Genomic DNA, 12,610 nt, shown 5'->3' on the forward strand with positions numbered 1-12,610 from the left:
CTGGTCCTGAATGTACTTCAAAGTTTACTGTCTTAATACACCCCCTAATATACATCCCAAACCACAGCTTGCATACTGTAGGGTCTCAGCAGATACTCCTCTTTCAGAGAGAAGGGCAATTGTCATAACTACAGTTTTAGTCCAGCTGATGTTATTCTTGCTTGAAAATATTTCCCAGAATCTGACTTGCCAGTTTCATCATCACTAATATACACAAGTTCATATAAAATTCTCTCTCTTTTTTTCTGAACTGCTACTTAATCACCTTCACCTTTTTTGAAAACAGCGCTTTATCTGAACCTAGCAGATAGCCTGGACTGACTTATAAATAGGATTTTAAGAAGCAGTAGTATATTAAAAAGAATTCCTTTAAGAGCTGTTTTGGTTAGAAATAGTATTCATAAGTTTGACCTCTGGGCACAAGTTCTAGATTTTGCTTGCACTGCTAACCACCTCTTTCTTCCTGGATTAAAATTTGGGGGCATATGGTTTTCTCGTAACTGTCTCCCTGCACCATGGACCGTGTATTGGCAAAGTCCAATTATTAGGCCATGCTTCCTCACAGATTTCCTGTTCCACATGTGATAATAAACAAGAGATGCTCAGCATTCCTCAGTGTTTGGCTAGCTGTAGAATTGAAAAAGCCCCAAGATGCCAATTACCAAGGTGCCAGTTTTCTACCTTTATGCTGCTCTTTAATTCCAAGTGATCCTGTTCTGTCTTCTCCCGGGTCTTCTCCTTTTCTATACGATCTTCAATGATGATGTGTTCATATTCCCTTATCTGCAAAAGTAGACATCAATCATGTTACAGGACTTGCTCACTAAGCTGTGGCCCAGCCAGCCCAGGTGTTTTTTTCTTTTTTTTTTTTTTTTTTTTTTGTCTGCACCACATGACTTGTGGGATCTCAGTTTCCCAACCAGGGACTGAACCCCAGCCATGGCAGTGAAAGCCTGGAATTCTAACCACTAGGCCACCAGGGAACTCCCCAGCCCTGCATTTTTAATATAAAACTTTAAAATGAACCATGCCAGGACTTCTCTGGTGGCGCAATTGTTAAGAATCCACCTGCCAATTCAGGGGACACAGGTTCGAGCCCTGGTCAGGGAAGACCCCACATGCTGCGGAGCAACTAAGCCCGTGCACCACAGCTACTGAGCCTGCGCTCTAGAGCCCATGAGCCACAACTACTGAGCCCATGTGCCACAACTACTGAAGCCCACGCACCACAACTTCTGAAGCCCGTGCGCCTAGAGCCCGTGCTCCGCAACAAGAGAAGCCACCGCAATGAGAAACATGCGCACCACAATGAAGAGTGGCCCCTGCTCGCCATAACTAGAGAAAGCCCGCATGCAGCAACGAAGACCAACGCAACAAAAAATTAATTAATTAGTTTAAAAAATTGCCCTCTTCTTTAAAAGAAAATGAAATACTAACTTGATGTGTGGCTAATGACATCAAAATAATTAATTTTAAAAAACTAATAGAATGTATACCTACAAACAGCAGCCATCTTTTAAAAGAGAAATTTGAGAAGTTCTACATTTATTCAATGATGAAACTATAATCAGAAGCTTTTTATAAATCATCATTTATAAATTATCTTCAGAGAGGTCATAAAGTAGAAATAAAAACAGTATCTAGCTCAAGGGGTTTGGGGAGGGTTAAATAAGTTATATATGTAAAATAATAGAAAAGTGCCCGGGACAGATTAAGCAATATAAAGTGTCGGCTGCTGCTATTATTGTCCCCATCAATGAGGACGTCATCATCATCATCAAGAAAGAATCCTAGTGGTTTACAGGCATACCACGTTGTGACCAAAAATAGTATCCCCCAGCTACTACTGTTGCTTAGCTACCACCCACTCCTCAGTGCTCTGCCTTACAGTATTAAGACTCTGCTTCCTTACCGTCTTTGCAAGTTCTTGAAGGTGTGCTAAGTCACTGGCCTTAGCAGCTTTGAGAGCATTTAGTTCATTCTGTTTCATTTCTGTGTCCTTATCAAATTTCTCCATCCAGAACTCTAGCTTCTCCTCAAGTTTCTACTTGGAAAAAAACATTAAAATATGGCTCTACCAGACACAAAACAGTATATACTGTATGAAATCATTTATATAAGGTTGAAGAACAAACACAACTTTTCTATAGTGATAGAAGTCAGAATGATGGCTACTTTGGGGGGGAGGGTTAGTTTATTGATTGGGAATGAGGCAGGAGGGAGACTTCTTGAATGCTGTAAATGTGCTCTATGTCTCTATCTGGATGGTGGTTACAGGGGTGCTTAGCCATATTCATCAAACTATATACTTAATATTTGTGTACGTTGTGTGTGTTATTATCAGTTTTAAAACAGGTGGGGGGACTTCCCTGGTGGTCCAGTGGGTAAGACTATACACTCCCAATGCAGGGGGCCTGGGTTTGATCCCTGGTCAAGGAACTAGATCCCGCATGCATGACACAACTAAGAGGTCACATGCTGCAACTAAGAGTCCACATGCCGCAACTAAGAAGTCCACATGCCACAACTAAAGATCCCGTATGCTGCAACAAAGATCCCGCATGCTACAAAATAAATAAATATTTAAATATTTTTTAAAATAAAATAAATAAAACGGGGGAAAGGGGCCTTCCACGTGTCTGGATAAGAGAAGTTGCAGTGAAGAGGAAACAAATAAAGGGTAGGTAGAAATTCTGAAGGACAGGAATGGCATCAGACATCTCTTTGATTGCCAACACTAAATAATAGTTGAGAAGGGTACAATGTTTTCAAAATTCTAAAAGACAATAAATGTGAATCTAAGATTCTATTCCTAGCCAGCCTCATATTCAAATGTGAGGGGAAGAAAGAAATATAACTGGTCTTCCTGAAAGAGTTACTCAAGGATATGCTTTATTTTTAAAAATATATTTATTTAAATAATTTATTTGGTTGTGCCGGGTCTTAGTTGTGGCATGCGAACTCTTAGTTGCGACATGCATGTGGGATCTAGTTCCCTGACCAGGGATCAAACCTGGGCCCCTAGCATTGGGAGCACAGAGTCTTATCCACTGCACCACCAGGGAAGTCCCTCAAGGATATACTTTAGCAAATTAAATGAAAGAGATGTGAATAAGAAATAGTAAAATGTATATTTAAGCTATATGTCATAAATTTTTAGTAATAAATCATAATCTGGAACTAAATCCCAAATTAGGCAGTATAGTCTAGTGGAAAGAGCACAGGCTCTGAAGGCAGATTGCCTAGGCTAAACTCCAAACTTTGACACTCAAACAAGTTTACTGAACTCTCCAAAACCTCAGTTCTATCATCTGTAAAATAGAAATATATAATGAATGATTTCAACATGGGATGTAGGAGAGGAAGAGAAGAGGTAAGTAAAAGCTTTGCCTTAATAAAGGCAAGTAGATAGAGATATTGATCAGATTTAACAGAAAGAACAAAGTTAAATGTTTAAGGGTTACCACTGCAAGAAAATATTGTATGACAAACTCCTGAAGCATGTACCTCAAGAATGAGACATCAAGAGGAGCCTTTAGATGGTACATAAACATGATTTTTTAAAAAATCAACCACAATCCATGCTTCTGATTAACTTAGAGCCTGTCCATTTGCTGCAATCATGTCTTTAACATCTTTCTAAATCTTAACACTTTTGTTTTCTTTTAATCAAAAAAAAAAGAGAACAGGCTCCAATCAGGCAGGAGGAGCTGGCTGAAATGTAATAACATCATCTGATATTTCTTGCACTTCTATTTACATTAATTTCTATTTACAGCAAATGATACTGGCTTTCCTTTTATAGCAATAATATTATCTTAACTGAAAATAAATTGATATAGTTGTTTAGATGAAAAACTAACTAGAAAATAGTAGTAATACAGGTGGTATGCAGATATTAACAAAACCAGGAAAGTGGTATGCAAATAATTGAAGTTTGCACTAGAAAGCTGGAAATCAAGAAATAAAAATTCTATCAATTCCACTATTGGATGAGAATCTGCCTTCCAATGCAGGGGATGCGGGTTCGATCCCTGGTTGGGGGACTAAGATCCCACATGCTGTGGGGCAAATAAACCTGCGCACCACAACTAGCCTGTGTACTCTGTAGCTCATGTGCCACAACTAGAGAAGCCTGCATGACACAACAAAGAAGAACCCACGTGCCACAACAAAGACCCAGCACAGCCAAAAAAATAATAAATAAAATAAAATAATAATTTTAAAAAGGAGAGCAACAACTAGAAAGCTTGAAAAGCAGGAAACATAAAATAATATGGAAACATTAAGTATAAACAAATGAAAAATCACAATAAAATTAACTGGAGTAAATTCCCCTATCAAAAAAACAACCTCTCAGATTTTTTTAATCCAACTATGATCTCTTTATAAAAATCATAGTTAATATAATCAAAGCAAAAAGAAAGCAGGTTTGGCAATTAATATCTGGCAAAACAGAACTCAAGCCAAGAATAATTAAATGAGACAAAAGGGATATTTTAAACTGATAAAAGGCAAGCTTTATTAAGAAGATATTACAGTTATAAACTTTTATGTTCTAATAACATATTTTTGGAATATATAAAGCAAAAAATTAGAAATGTAAGAAACTGACAGATCCACAGTCATCTTAGGAGACTAACACACCTCTCTGAAATTAACAGCTCAGGTAGACCAAAATAAATAACATTATCAAGAATTTGAAAGCTAGACTAATAGACAATTCCACAACTTTGTACCTAACAGAGAAAACATTCTTTTAAAATATCCATGAAGGGCTTCCCTGGTGGCGCAGTGGTTGAGAATCCGCCTGCCGATGCAGGAGAAACGGGTTCGTGCCCTGGTCCGGGAAGATCCCACATGCCGCGGAGCAACTAAGCCCGTGAGCCATGGCCGCTGGGCCTGCGCGTCCGGAGCCTGTGCTCCGCAACGGGAGAGGCCACAACGGTGAGAGGCCCGCATACCGCAAAAAAAATAAATAAATAAAAATAAAAAATAAAAATAAAATAAAATATCCATGAAATATTCATATAATGTGAGCATATATGAAGCCCAAGTAAGAGCTCTACAAATTCCAATAAGCATAAATCTTATATTTCACAACCTAGACCATAATGGAAGACAGTAAGAGTGAAAAGGTCAAACCATTGCTGTGAGCAATAGAAAGACAGCCTACACTCTTTCCTCTCCAACCTTAACTACTTGGACATTTAAAAAACACCCTATTAATAAGGGGAGGGGGAAGAGTAAGCTGGGACAAAGTGAGAGAGTGGCATGGACATATATACACTACCAAACGTAAAATAGATAGCTAGTGGGAAGCAGCCACATAGCACAGGGAGATCAGCTCGGTGCTTTGTGACCACCTAGAGGGGTGGGGTAGGGAGGAGGGTGGGAGGGAGGGAGATGCAAGAGGGAAGAGATACGGAAACATATGTATATGTATAACTGATTCACTCTGTTATAAAGCAGAAACTAACACACCATTGTAAAGCAATTATACTCCAATAAAGATGTTAAAAAAAAATTGAAAAGGGAGCCAAATATCTCCTTTAAAATGATATCCAGCAAGACTGTTTATGACTGAATTTACCAGTTTCAAGGAATAAATAGTAATCTATTTTGTTCTAATTTTATTTTTTAGGTTTCAGAGTATAAAAAGATGAAAAGCTTCCCAATTCAAACTGCCAAGCTAGCATAACTGATCACAATACAACAAAGAAGCACCAAAAAATGAATCTATAGGTTAATCTCATTTATGGAATATATAAATACAAAATAAAAATCTATAATTGTAACTGTCTAGTAAAAGAACAATAAATTATGAACAAGTAGGATTTATCCCCCAGATTTAAGATGATTCAACATCAACAAATCTATTAATGTGTTTTAATTTATTAACATATTAAAAGAGAAAAAGATCATATCGTCTCAATGGATTAAAAAAAAATCCATCTCATAAATCTGAATGCTCATTCCTGATTAAGAAGAAAAAAAAAAAAAATATATATATATATATATAACTAAAAGGAAACTTTATTAACTTGATAAGGTTTACCTCCCATAAACCTACAGTGCAAACGTCATACGATCCCCATTTGTGCCAATTATCAAATCACCATCCACTCAGCTCCAAATCATCCTTCACTGACCCACTTTGTGAAACTTGGTGCTTGCAGTAAACATTTGTTTTGCAAGCTGGCAAAATGTGAAGCTTTGTCAGTAGAGGGCGCCAGAGGGACATGACAGAAGAGCTTGTCTCCTTGGTTCCAGTGTGCTTCCTCTTTTGTTTCAGGGGCACAGCTGACTGTGGCATGGGTGTGGGACATTCAGTGGCACTTGTTCACCAACTTTTGCTGACACAGCAGAAGGATTCTTGCTTGCCAAACACAGTCCACAGTTCCCTGCTTGCCAGCTTTACCCCACTGGCTGTAAACCAGCTCTGACCCAGGGCAACAAAGCAAACATCTATTTATTCCTTCCTTGCATACTGTCCTTTAGCCCTAGAGTTCTCTTTTATCCCTCCTTTGTAGCCAATTCCTTATTACCAGTTAATGATTCTTTTGTTAAGTGTTCTCTGCTCAAATTACTGATGTGGCTTCTGTCACCTAACTGGACCATAATGATACAGAATTAGTACCGAAAATAGAGTTTGTCTTCCCACCTTCTAATTCACATGTCTTACTAAGGCATCTAAAATCCTTGCTTCTTCTGTTCATCAGATACAATCACCATAATGCAGTGAACATATGTTTCACTGCATAATGCAGTGAAACATATGATGTTTTGTGGAAAGTCAAAGCAGGCAATATCTCTGCAGACCATAATATGGCAGAGAAAGGAGAAATGACATAGCCCTGATGCGAGACTGTGAGGGTGTACTGTTGGCCCTGCCAGGTAAAAGCAAACTGCTTCTGCAGTTTTTTCGAAACTAGTTTGGAGACAGGGACCTTAGTCATGTTAATAGCTGCCTACCAAATGCCAGTGGCGGTTGAAGATTTTCTCCAGTAAAGATACTACATCTCGAACAGCAGCTGCAATTGGAGTCGCCATCTGATTACATTTAGATTAGTCCATAGTCTCTCTCCAAGATCATTCAACTGCACAGGCCAAACAGCTGAGTTAAACAGGGATGTAACAAGTGTCACTACCTCCACTTTGAAGCCTTTGATGTTGGCACTAATTTCTACAGTTACACCAGTGGTACAGCACAGCTTATGATTTACTATCTTGGTAGGGATGGGAAGTTCCAGAGACTTCTACTAGGCCCTTACTACCATAAAGGCCCTCACTCCATGAATCAGAGAGCCAATGTAGAAATTTTGTCTGTTATCAAGTATGTCTATTCCAATCCTATGTTCAGTAACTGGAGAAAATAACCACAGAGTGTATCCACAGAACAGGTGGGCCCAGAGCAAATCACACTTAAGTCACCATCTATCACCTGACCATCATAATCCCCCATTTTGAGGAGGGGCCACAGTGTTGTTTTGAGTCCCTAGGAATTAGCATCAATTCAGAGCCAATGTTTAGTAATCTCAAAAGGTCTGGATATTTCCTTTTTGCCAGTGCATAGTCACTCTAATAAATAGCCACGGGTCCCTTGGGTAAGGCTTGGAGGAAGATTCACTTGCATTACTTGCAGCAGTGCTGCAGAGTTCATTCTCAGGGGGACCTGCTCCCTTCAATCAAGGGGCACTGGGTCTGTGAATTTACTTAGTCTGGAAACTGGATGAGAGGCCTTGACTCTTCATTGTGGTGACTCAAATCAGGTTTTTGGCAACTAGACTTGGACTTTTTTTCTGTTACACAGATCAAGAAATGCTTTATCAGGCTGCCCATCAATTTTGTTCCTAGAGATACCACAATTAATTAGTCATTGCCAAACATCCCTGTGGGCAAAGGCTTTCTGATTACCAGTACCTCTCTGCTGCCCTCCATGGCAATCGTGTCCACCTTCTCTTTGGTAGTTAAGTGCTGCCACATGTCCTCTGGCAATCCATGAGTCCATCATCCCCACCAAGTGTTCCCATTCTAAGTTGCAGGGTCCTATTCTTTCCCAAGGAACCCTAACTTGCACATGAGAAACTTGGCATGACTATGAATTCATGTGTAATACTGACTGAAACATCATTAAAACCAAGAATAGAAAAACGGTGCCACATTATTATTACTACTACTACTAAACATTACACTTGCCATTCTATCTGTATAATAAGCCACAAAATGGAAATAGACATATAAATAATGAAAGGGAAAATATAAAATTGTTATTATCTACAGTCAATAAGATTTTCTACCTAGAATATCCAAATGAATCAACTGAAAAACCATTAAAACTAATATGAGAGGACATAAGGAATCTAGAACACTATTACAAAAATGAATAGCATTTCCATATACCATGCACTTAGAGACATGTCCACTGACAGAAGGATGGTAACCTAAATTTTGGTATAACCCCCTCATGGCATATTATATAGCAATTGTACTGCCTTAGAAAACATTAAAGACAGGGACTTCCCTGGTGGTACAGTGGTTAAGAATCTGCCTGCCAATGCAAGGGACACAGGTTCGAGCCCTAGCCGGGGAAGATCCCACATGCCACAGAGCAACTAAGCCCGTGTGCCACAACTACTGAGCCTGAGCTCTAGAGCCTGCAAGCCACAACTACTGAGCCCACGTGCCACAACTACTGAAGCCCACATGCCTAGAGCCTGTGCTCCGCAACAAGAGAAGCCACCACAATGAGAAGCCCATGCACCACAATGAAGAGTAGCCCCCGCTCGCCATAACTAGAGAAAACCCGTGCACAGCAATGAAGACCCAACACAGCCAAAAATAAATAAATAAATTTAATTTTTTTTTAAAAGACAAAATAAATTATTTTAAAAAACGGAGTCTGGAAAAACATATATAGTATGATCCCATTTATGTCAAAAACAAATATAAATAAATACTAAAAAGAAGTATTTAGGTATGTACACAAATATGTACATGAAAGGAAAAGAATATGGAAGAAATCTTTGGAAAGGGGAGTGATTAAGAAAGCTTTTGCTTTTTGAAAAATCTATGTATTTCTGTACTGTTTCCCATTTTTCACTAAAAAGTATTTAGGTATCACTTGTGTTATTAGGCTGAAGATGTGAGGAACACTAACTTCACACATCCAACATCAATTTATCCACCCACTCATCTGATTGTTATCAAATACCTGCTATACTTCTAACATTTGAAATAGGTAACATGATACATAATCCTGAAATTACAGGGGTACAGGTTCTAATAGCCTACTGATATGCTTTTCAGTAAGTAAAGGCCTGTGAGATAACATCTAGAAATTATTTTCTTTAATTATTTTCTTTAACCACAGATTTGGAATTATTTGCTGAAAATTCATCCTTTCATTTCTCAAAGGCAGGCTATATCATGAGTAAGCTGGAAATTTTTTCCTTATTCATCCAACAGGGATATTTTGAAAGGTTCCATTCAGCTTGGTTTGTTATTAGTATTGGAAATATTAATTAAAACCATTCAGTCACATATAATTCACACAAGAAGAAATAAAATGAGTAAATACATGGAAAAAATGGTCAATTCTATTAGTAAGCAAAAAATGCAAAATAAGACAATTCATTAAATTAGTAGACTTTAAAAAATATCCAAAACATTGCAGTACCCTGTGGGACAGGACCAAAGATGGATGGAGTGATAGAATTGAGGGATGTTAAGCCCTCTGTCATAAAGCAGACCAGTGCCATTGTAGGAATGAAAATGCGCACTTATAAGCCCCTAATGGATCGTCCTAAATGCCAAGGATTAGAATCCTGGATCCAGCATTTTTTATGTAGGGGATGCACGGAGCACCCACATTTATTCCCTGTGAGAGAAACAAAAGCTAAAAGGGACTGTAATGACACGCTAGAGGAAGAAAATACTATTTTGGAGAAACCAACAAAGACAGTTGGTGTTGATACAGAAATTAAAAGCATCGTTTAACCACAGAAAACTCACCAAGATCTAGGAGGCAACAAAAGACCATTAGGCTAAAGAAGTTCTTGCTTGAATAAGAAAGAATTTAAATATTCTTTCATTCCTGTCCAAAAGAATTAGAGATGGAAGAAGCAAAAAGCAATTTTAAAATGGACATATATTTACATACACCTGGAAAACTTGCCTTGTGTTCAAATTCATTAAAGCCAGATCCTGCAAGTAAAAAAAAAAAAAAAAAATTGAAAACAGCTAGTTCTTTTGAGGATACCTTTAAATTAGTGCTTGCATAAATTGCTGATGCCAGTGTAAAATAGAAAGTACTAGCATTATTTACCAAAAGTCACAAAATAACACTCTGAATTAATAATCTCATGCTTGAGATTTACTTTTAGTAAGTAATTGCAATGAATAAAACAGTTATTTGGGCAAAGCTTTCATTACTGAATTATTTATAATAATGAAACTTTGGAAATAACCTAAATACACAAAACAAAGAGTAACAAATTATGGAATAACCATTCAATGGAACATTATAAAATCACTTAAAATTGTTTTATGAAGAAACTGTAATAAAATGGGAAAATGAGTAAAAAAACCAACTGGCAATTTTTTAAAAATTAATTAATTTATTTATTTTTGGCTCTGTTGGGTCTCCATTGCTACATGCAGACTTTTTCTAGTTGTGGCAAGTGGGGGATACTCTTCATTGTGGTGCACAGGCTTCTCATTGCAGTGGCTTCTCATGTTGCGGAGCATGGGCTCTAGGCGCACGGGCTTCAGTAGCTGTGGCATGTGGGCTCAGCAGTTGTGGCGCATGGGCTTAGTTGCTCCACGGCATGTGGGATCTTCCCAGACCAGGGCTCAAACCCGTGTCCCCTACATTGGCAGGAAGATTCTTAACCACTGCGCCACCAGGGAAGTCCCCAATTGGCAATTTTTTAAAAATCTTCCCTCAACTAAGAATATGCTATTTTTATAATTTTAAGAAATCAGGAAATTTTAGTTTTAAATTATGACTATGAAGCAATATAGGAACAAGAAAAGTTTCTTATATAGTGCTAAATGATAAAGGTAGAGGACAAAATTTTACCTATACTCAAATTACAGCTTTAGAAAATATTTATCCAGATGGATAACTTTTAAAGAAAAGTGGGCTATACAGCTCATTTATTAGGCTGCTAGAATTATGGTTGATTTTTCTTTCCTTAAGTTTTTTTTGCTGTCCTTGGTATTTTATAAGCAGGACAGAAACATGTCAGAGGATAAGAAAGTTTTGGGGACCCACCTGCTGCTCCTTTCTAAGAAATATTTCAATCTCTGCATGAATCCGGTTCTCTTCTTCAGTTTTCAGCCTTAGTTTCTGTGAGAACAACAAACCAATGTCAGGAATTCTTCCCAACGGGGCTGGAAGTGAGTTCTCAAGATTAGGGGTGTAGCTGTGACAGTAGTACAGGTCTTCTCTACCAGCTAGGATCCTAAGATTCCAAGATATTGCTCCAGAACAGCAATTCCGTTCCCTTCAACTCAATTCATGTTCACAACATGGCTGAGCCATGTCTGGCACTGTGCTAGACACAGGCAACTTCCCAGAGCAAAAGGACCATAATCCTGTGGCCTGGAAACTGGTGTCCATTTAAGGAGAGAAACAATGCTTCAAGGGCACAAGCTCCGCAGGCCTACAGAAGGAAATTCCAGAGTGCAAGAAAAAAGTTTGTTGTCATAGTCTTAAAGCCACACTTGGGAAGTAAGCTTTCAAATAAGTCAGAGAAAGGAGTCGCCTCCTGCACACAGGTGATACGCTCTACTGATGTTTGCTCCTTCTCGCGGACCTCTTGTTCTTTTAGCCATTTAGTCTTCCTCCTCTAATGAGGGTCTACCCTTGTTTCTTTCTCCTGATATTTTTCACTGTGACTTCTCATTTCTGTAAATGTAGGTTTGCATGAAGTTCAACCCTCTAGGTTTTGTATTTCTTAATGGAGGGATGAAAGATACTGGTTGAGTGAGAAAAGTAGCAGCAAAAACCTGCAGTTACGGAACATCTTGTTTTGCCCTCTCCCTATAATTACCGGGAGAAATGTCAAGTGGTTTTATAAAATAAGGATAAAGTGACCAAGAGAAGAAAGTACAACCAATTTTCAAAGTCATTACAAAAAACCAGGAGATGTAAGCTACAGCCCATCAGAATCTCTGCCTGCAAAAAAGTAAGTCCTCATTCTTTTTTTGTTTTTAACCTCAAATGTTAGGGTTGCTGGAGAGAGAGAGCAAAGACAGGGAAAGTCTCCCTCTCTCTCCTCCTTTGTCAGCTGAGGCAATATCAGGAGCAACAGCTTGACTGCCAGCTACCTGATTCATTCCTAATTAACAGTGATTACCTCAATCTCTTCCAGCAAGAGCTCCTCTGTTTTGCTACATTTTTTCTGGGTCTGGGAAACCTGCAGCTCAGTGTTTCTCTTCATATAGCGATTCTCCATGTTGGTTTTTGCCTTCACCTCTTGCAACTGGTGCTTGAGGTGAGCAATATATTCATGCCGACTCTGTAAAGGTAAGACCACGTCTCTAAATTAAAATACATTCTACCTCCATTCAGCTCAGTCAGTGGCTTAAGCTTACCTTTCAT

General features: G+C 38.4%; 1 protein-coding gene across 5 annotated transcripts in view; it reads right to left on the reverse strand.

The window, feature by feature from the left end:
• The window catches only part of IQCG (IQ motif containing G), a 58,892-nt gene that overhangs the window by 22,223 nt on the left and 24,059 nt on the right, over positions 1 to 12,610 (reverse strand). For 3 of the 5 annotated variants that reach the window (XM_067034384.1, XM_067034382.1, XM_067034383.1), the window contains exons 7-10: positions 12,366 to 12,527; positions 11,279 to 11,353; positions 1,913 to 2,044; positions 682 to 783 (exon numbers count right to left, since the gene is read on the reverse strand). In XM_067034384.1, the coding sequence (XP_066890485.1) occupies positions 682 to 783; positions 1,913 to 2,044; positions 11,279 to 11,353; positions 12,366 to 12,527 (471 nt within the window). The remainder of the gene's footprint in view (positions 1 to 681; positions 784 to 1,912; positions 2,045 to 11,278; positions 11,354 to 12,365; positions 12,528 to 12,610) is intronic. The other 2 variants (XM_067034385.1, XM_067034387.1) reach the window with 2 other exon arrangements.

Source organism: Kogia breviceps, chromosome 5 (assembly GCF_026419965.1).
Source record: "Kogia breviceps isolate mKogBre1 chromosome 5, mKogBre1 haplotype 1, whole genome shotgun sequence".
NCBI lineage: Eukaryota > Metazoa > Chordata > Mammalia > Artiodactyla > Physeteridae > Kogia > Kogia breviceps.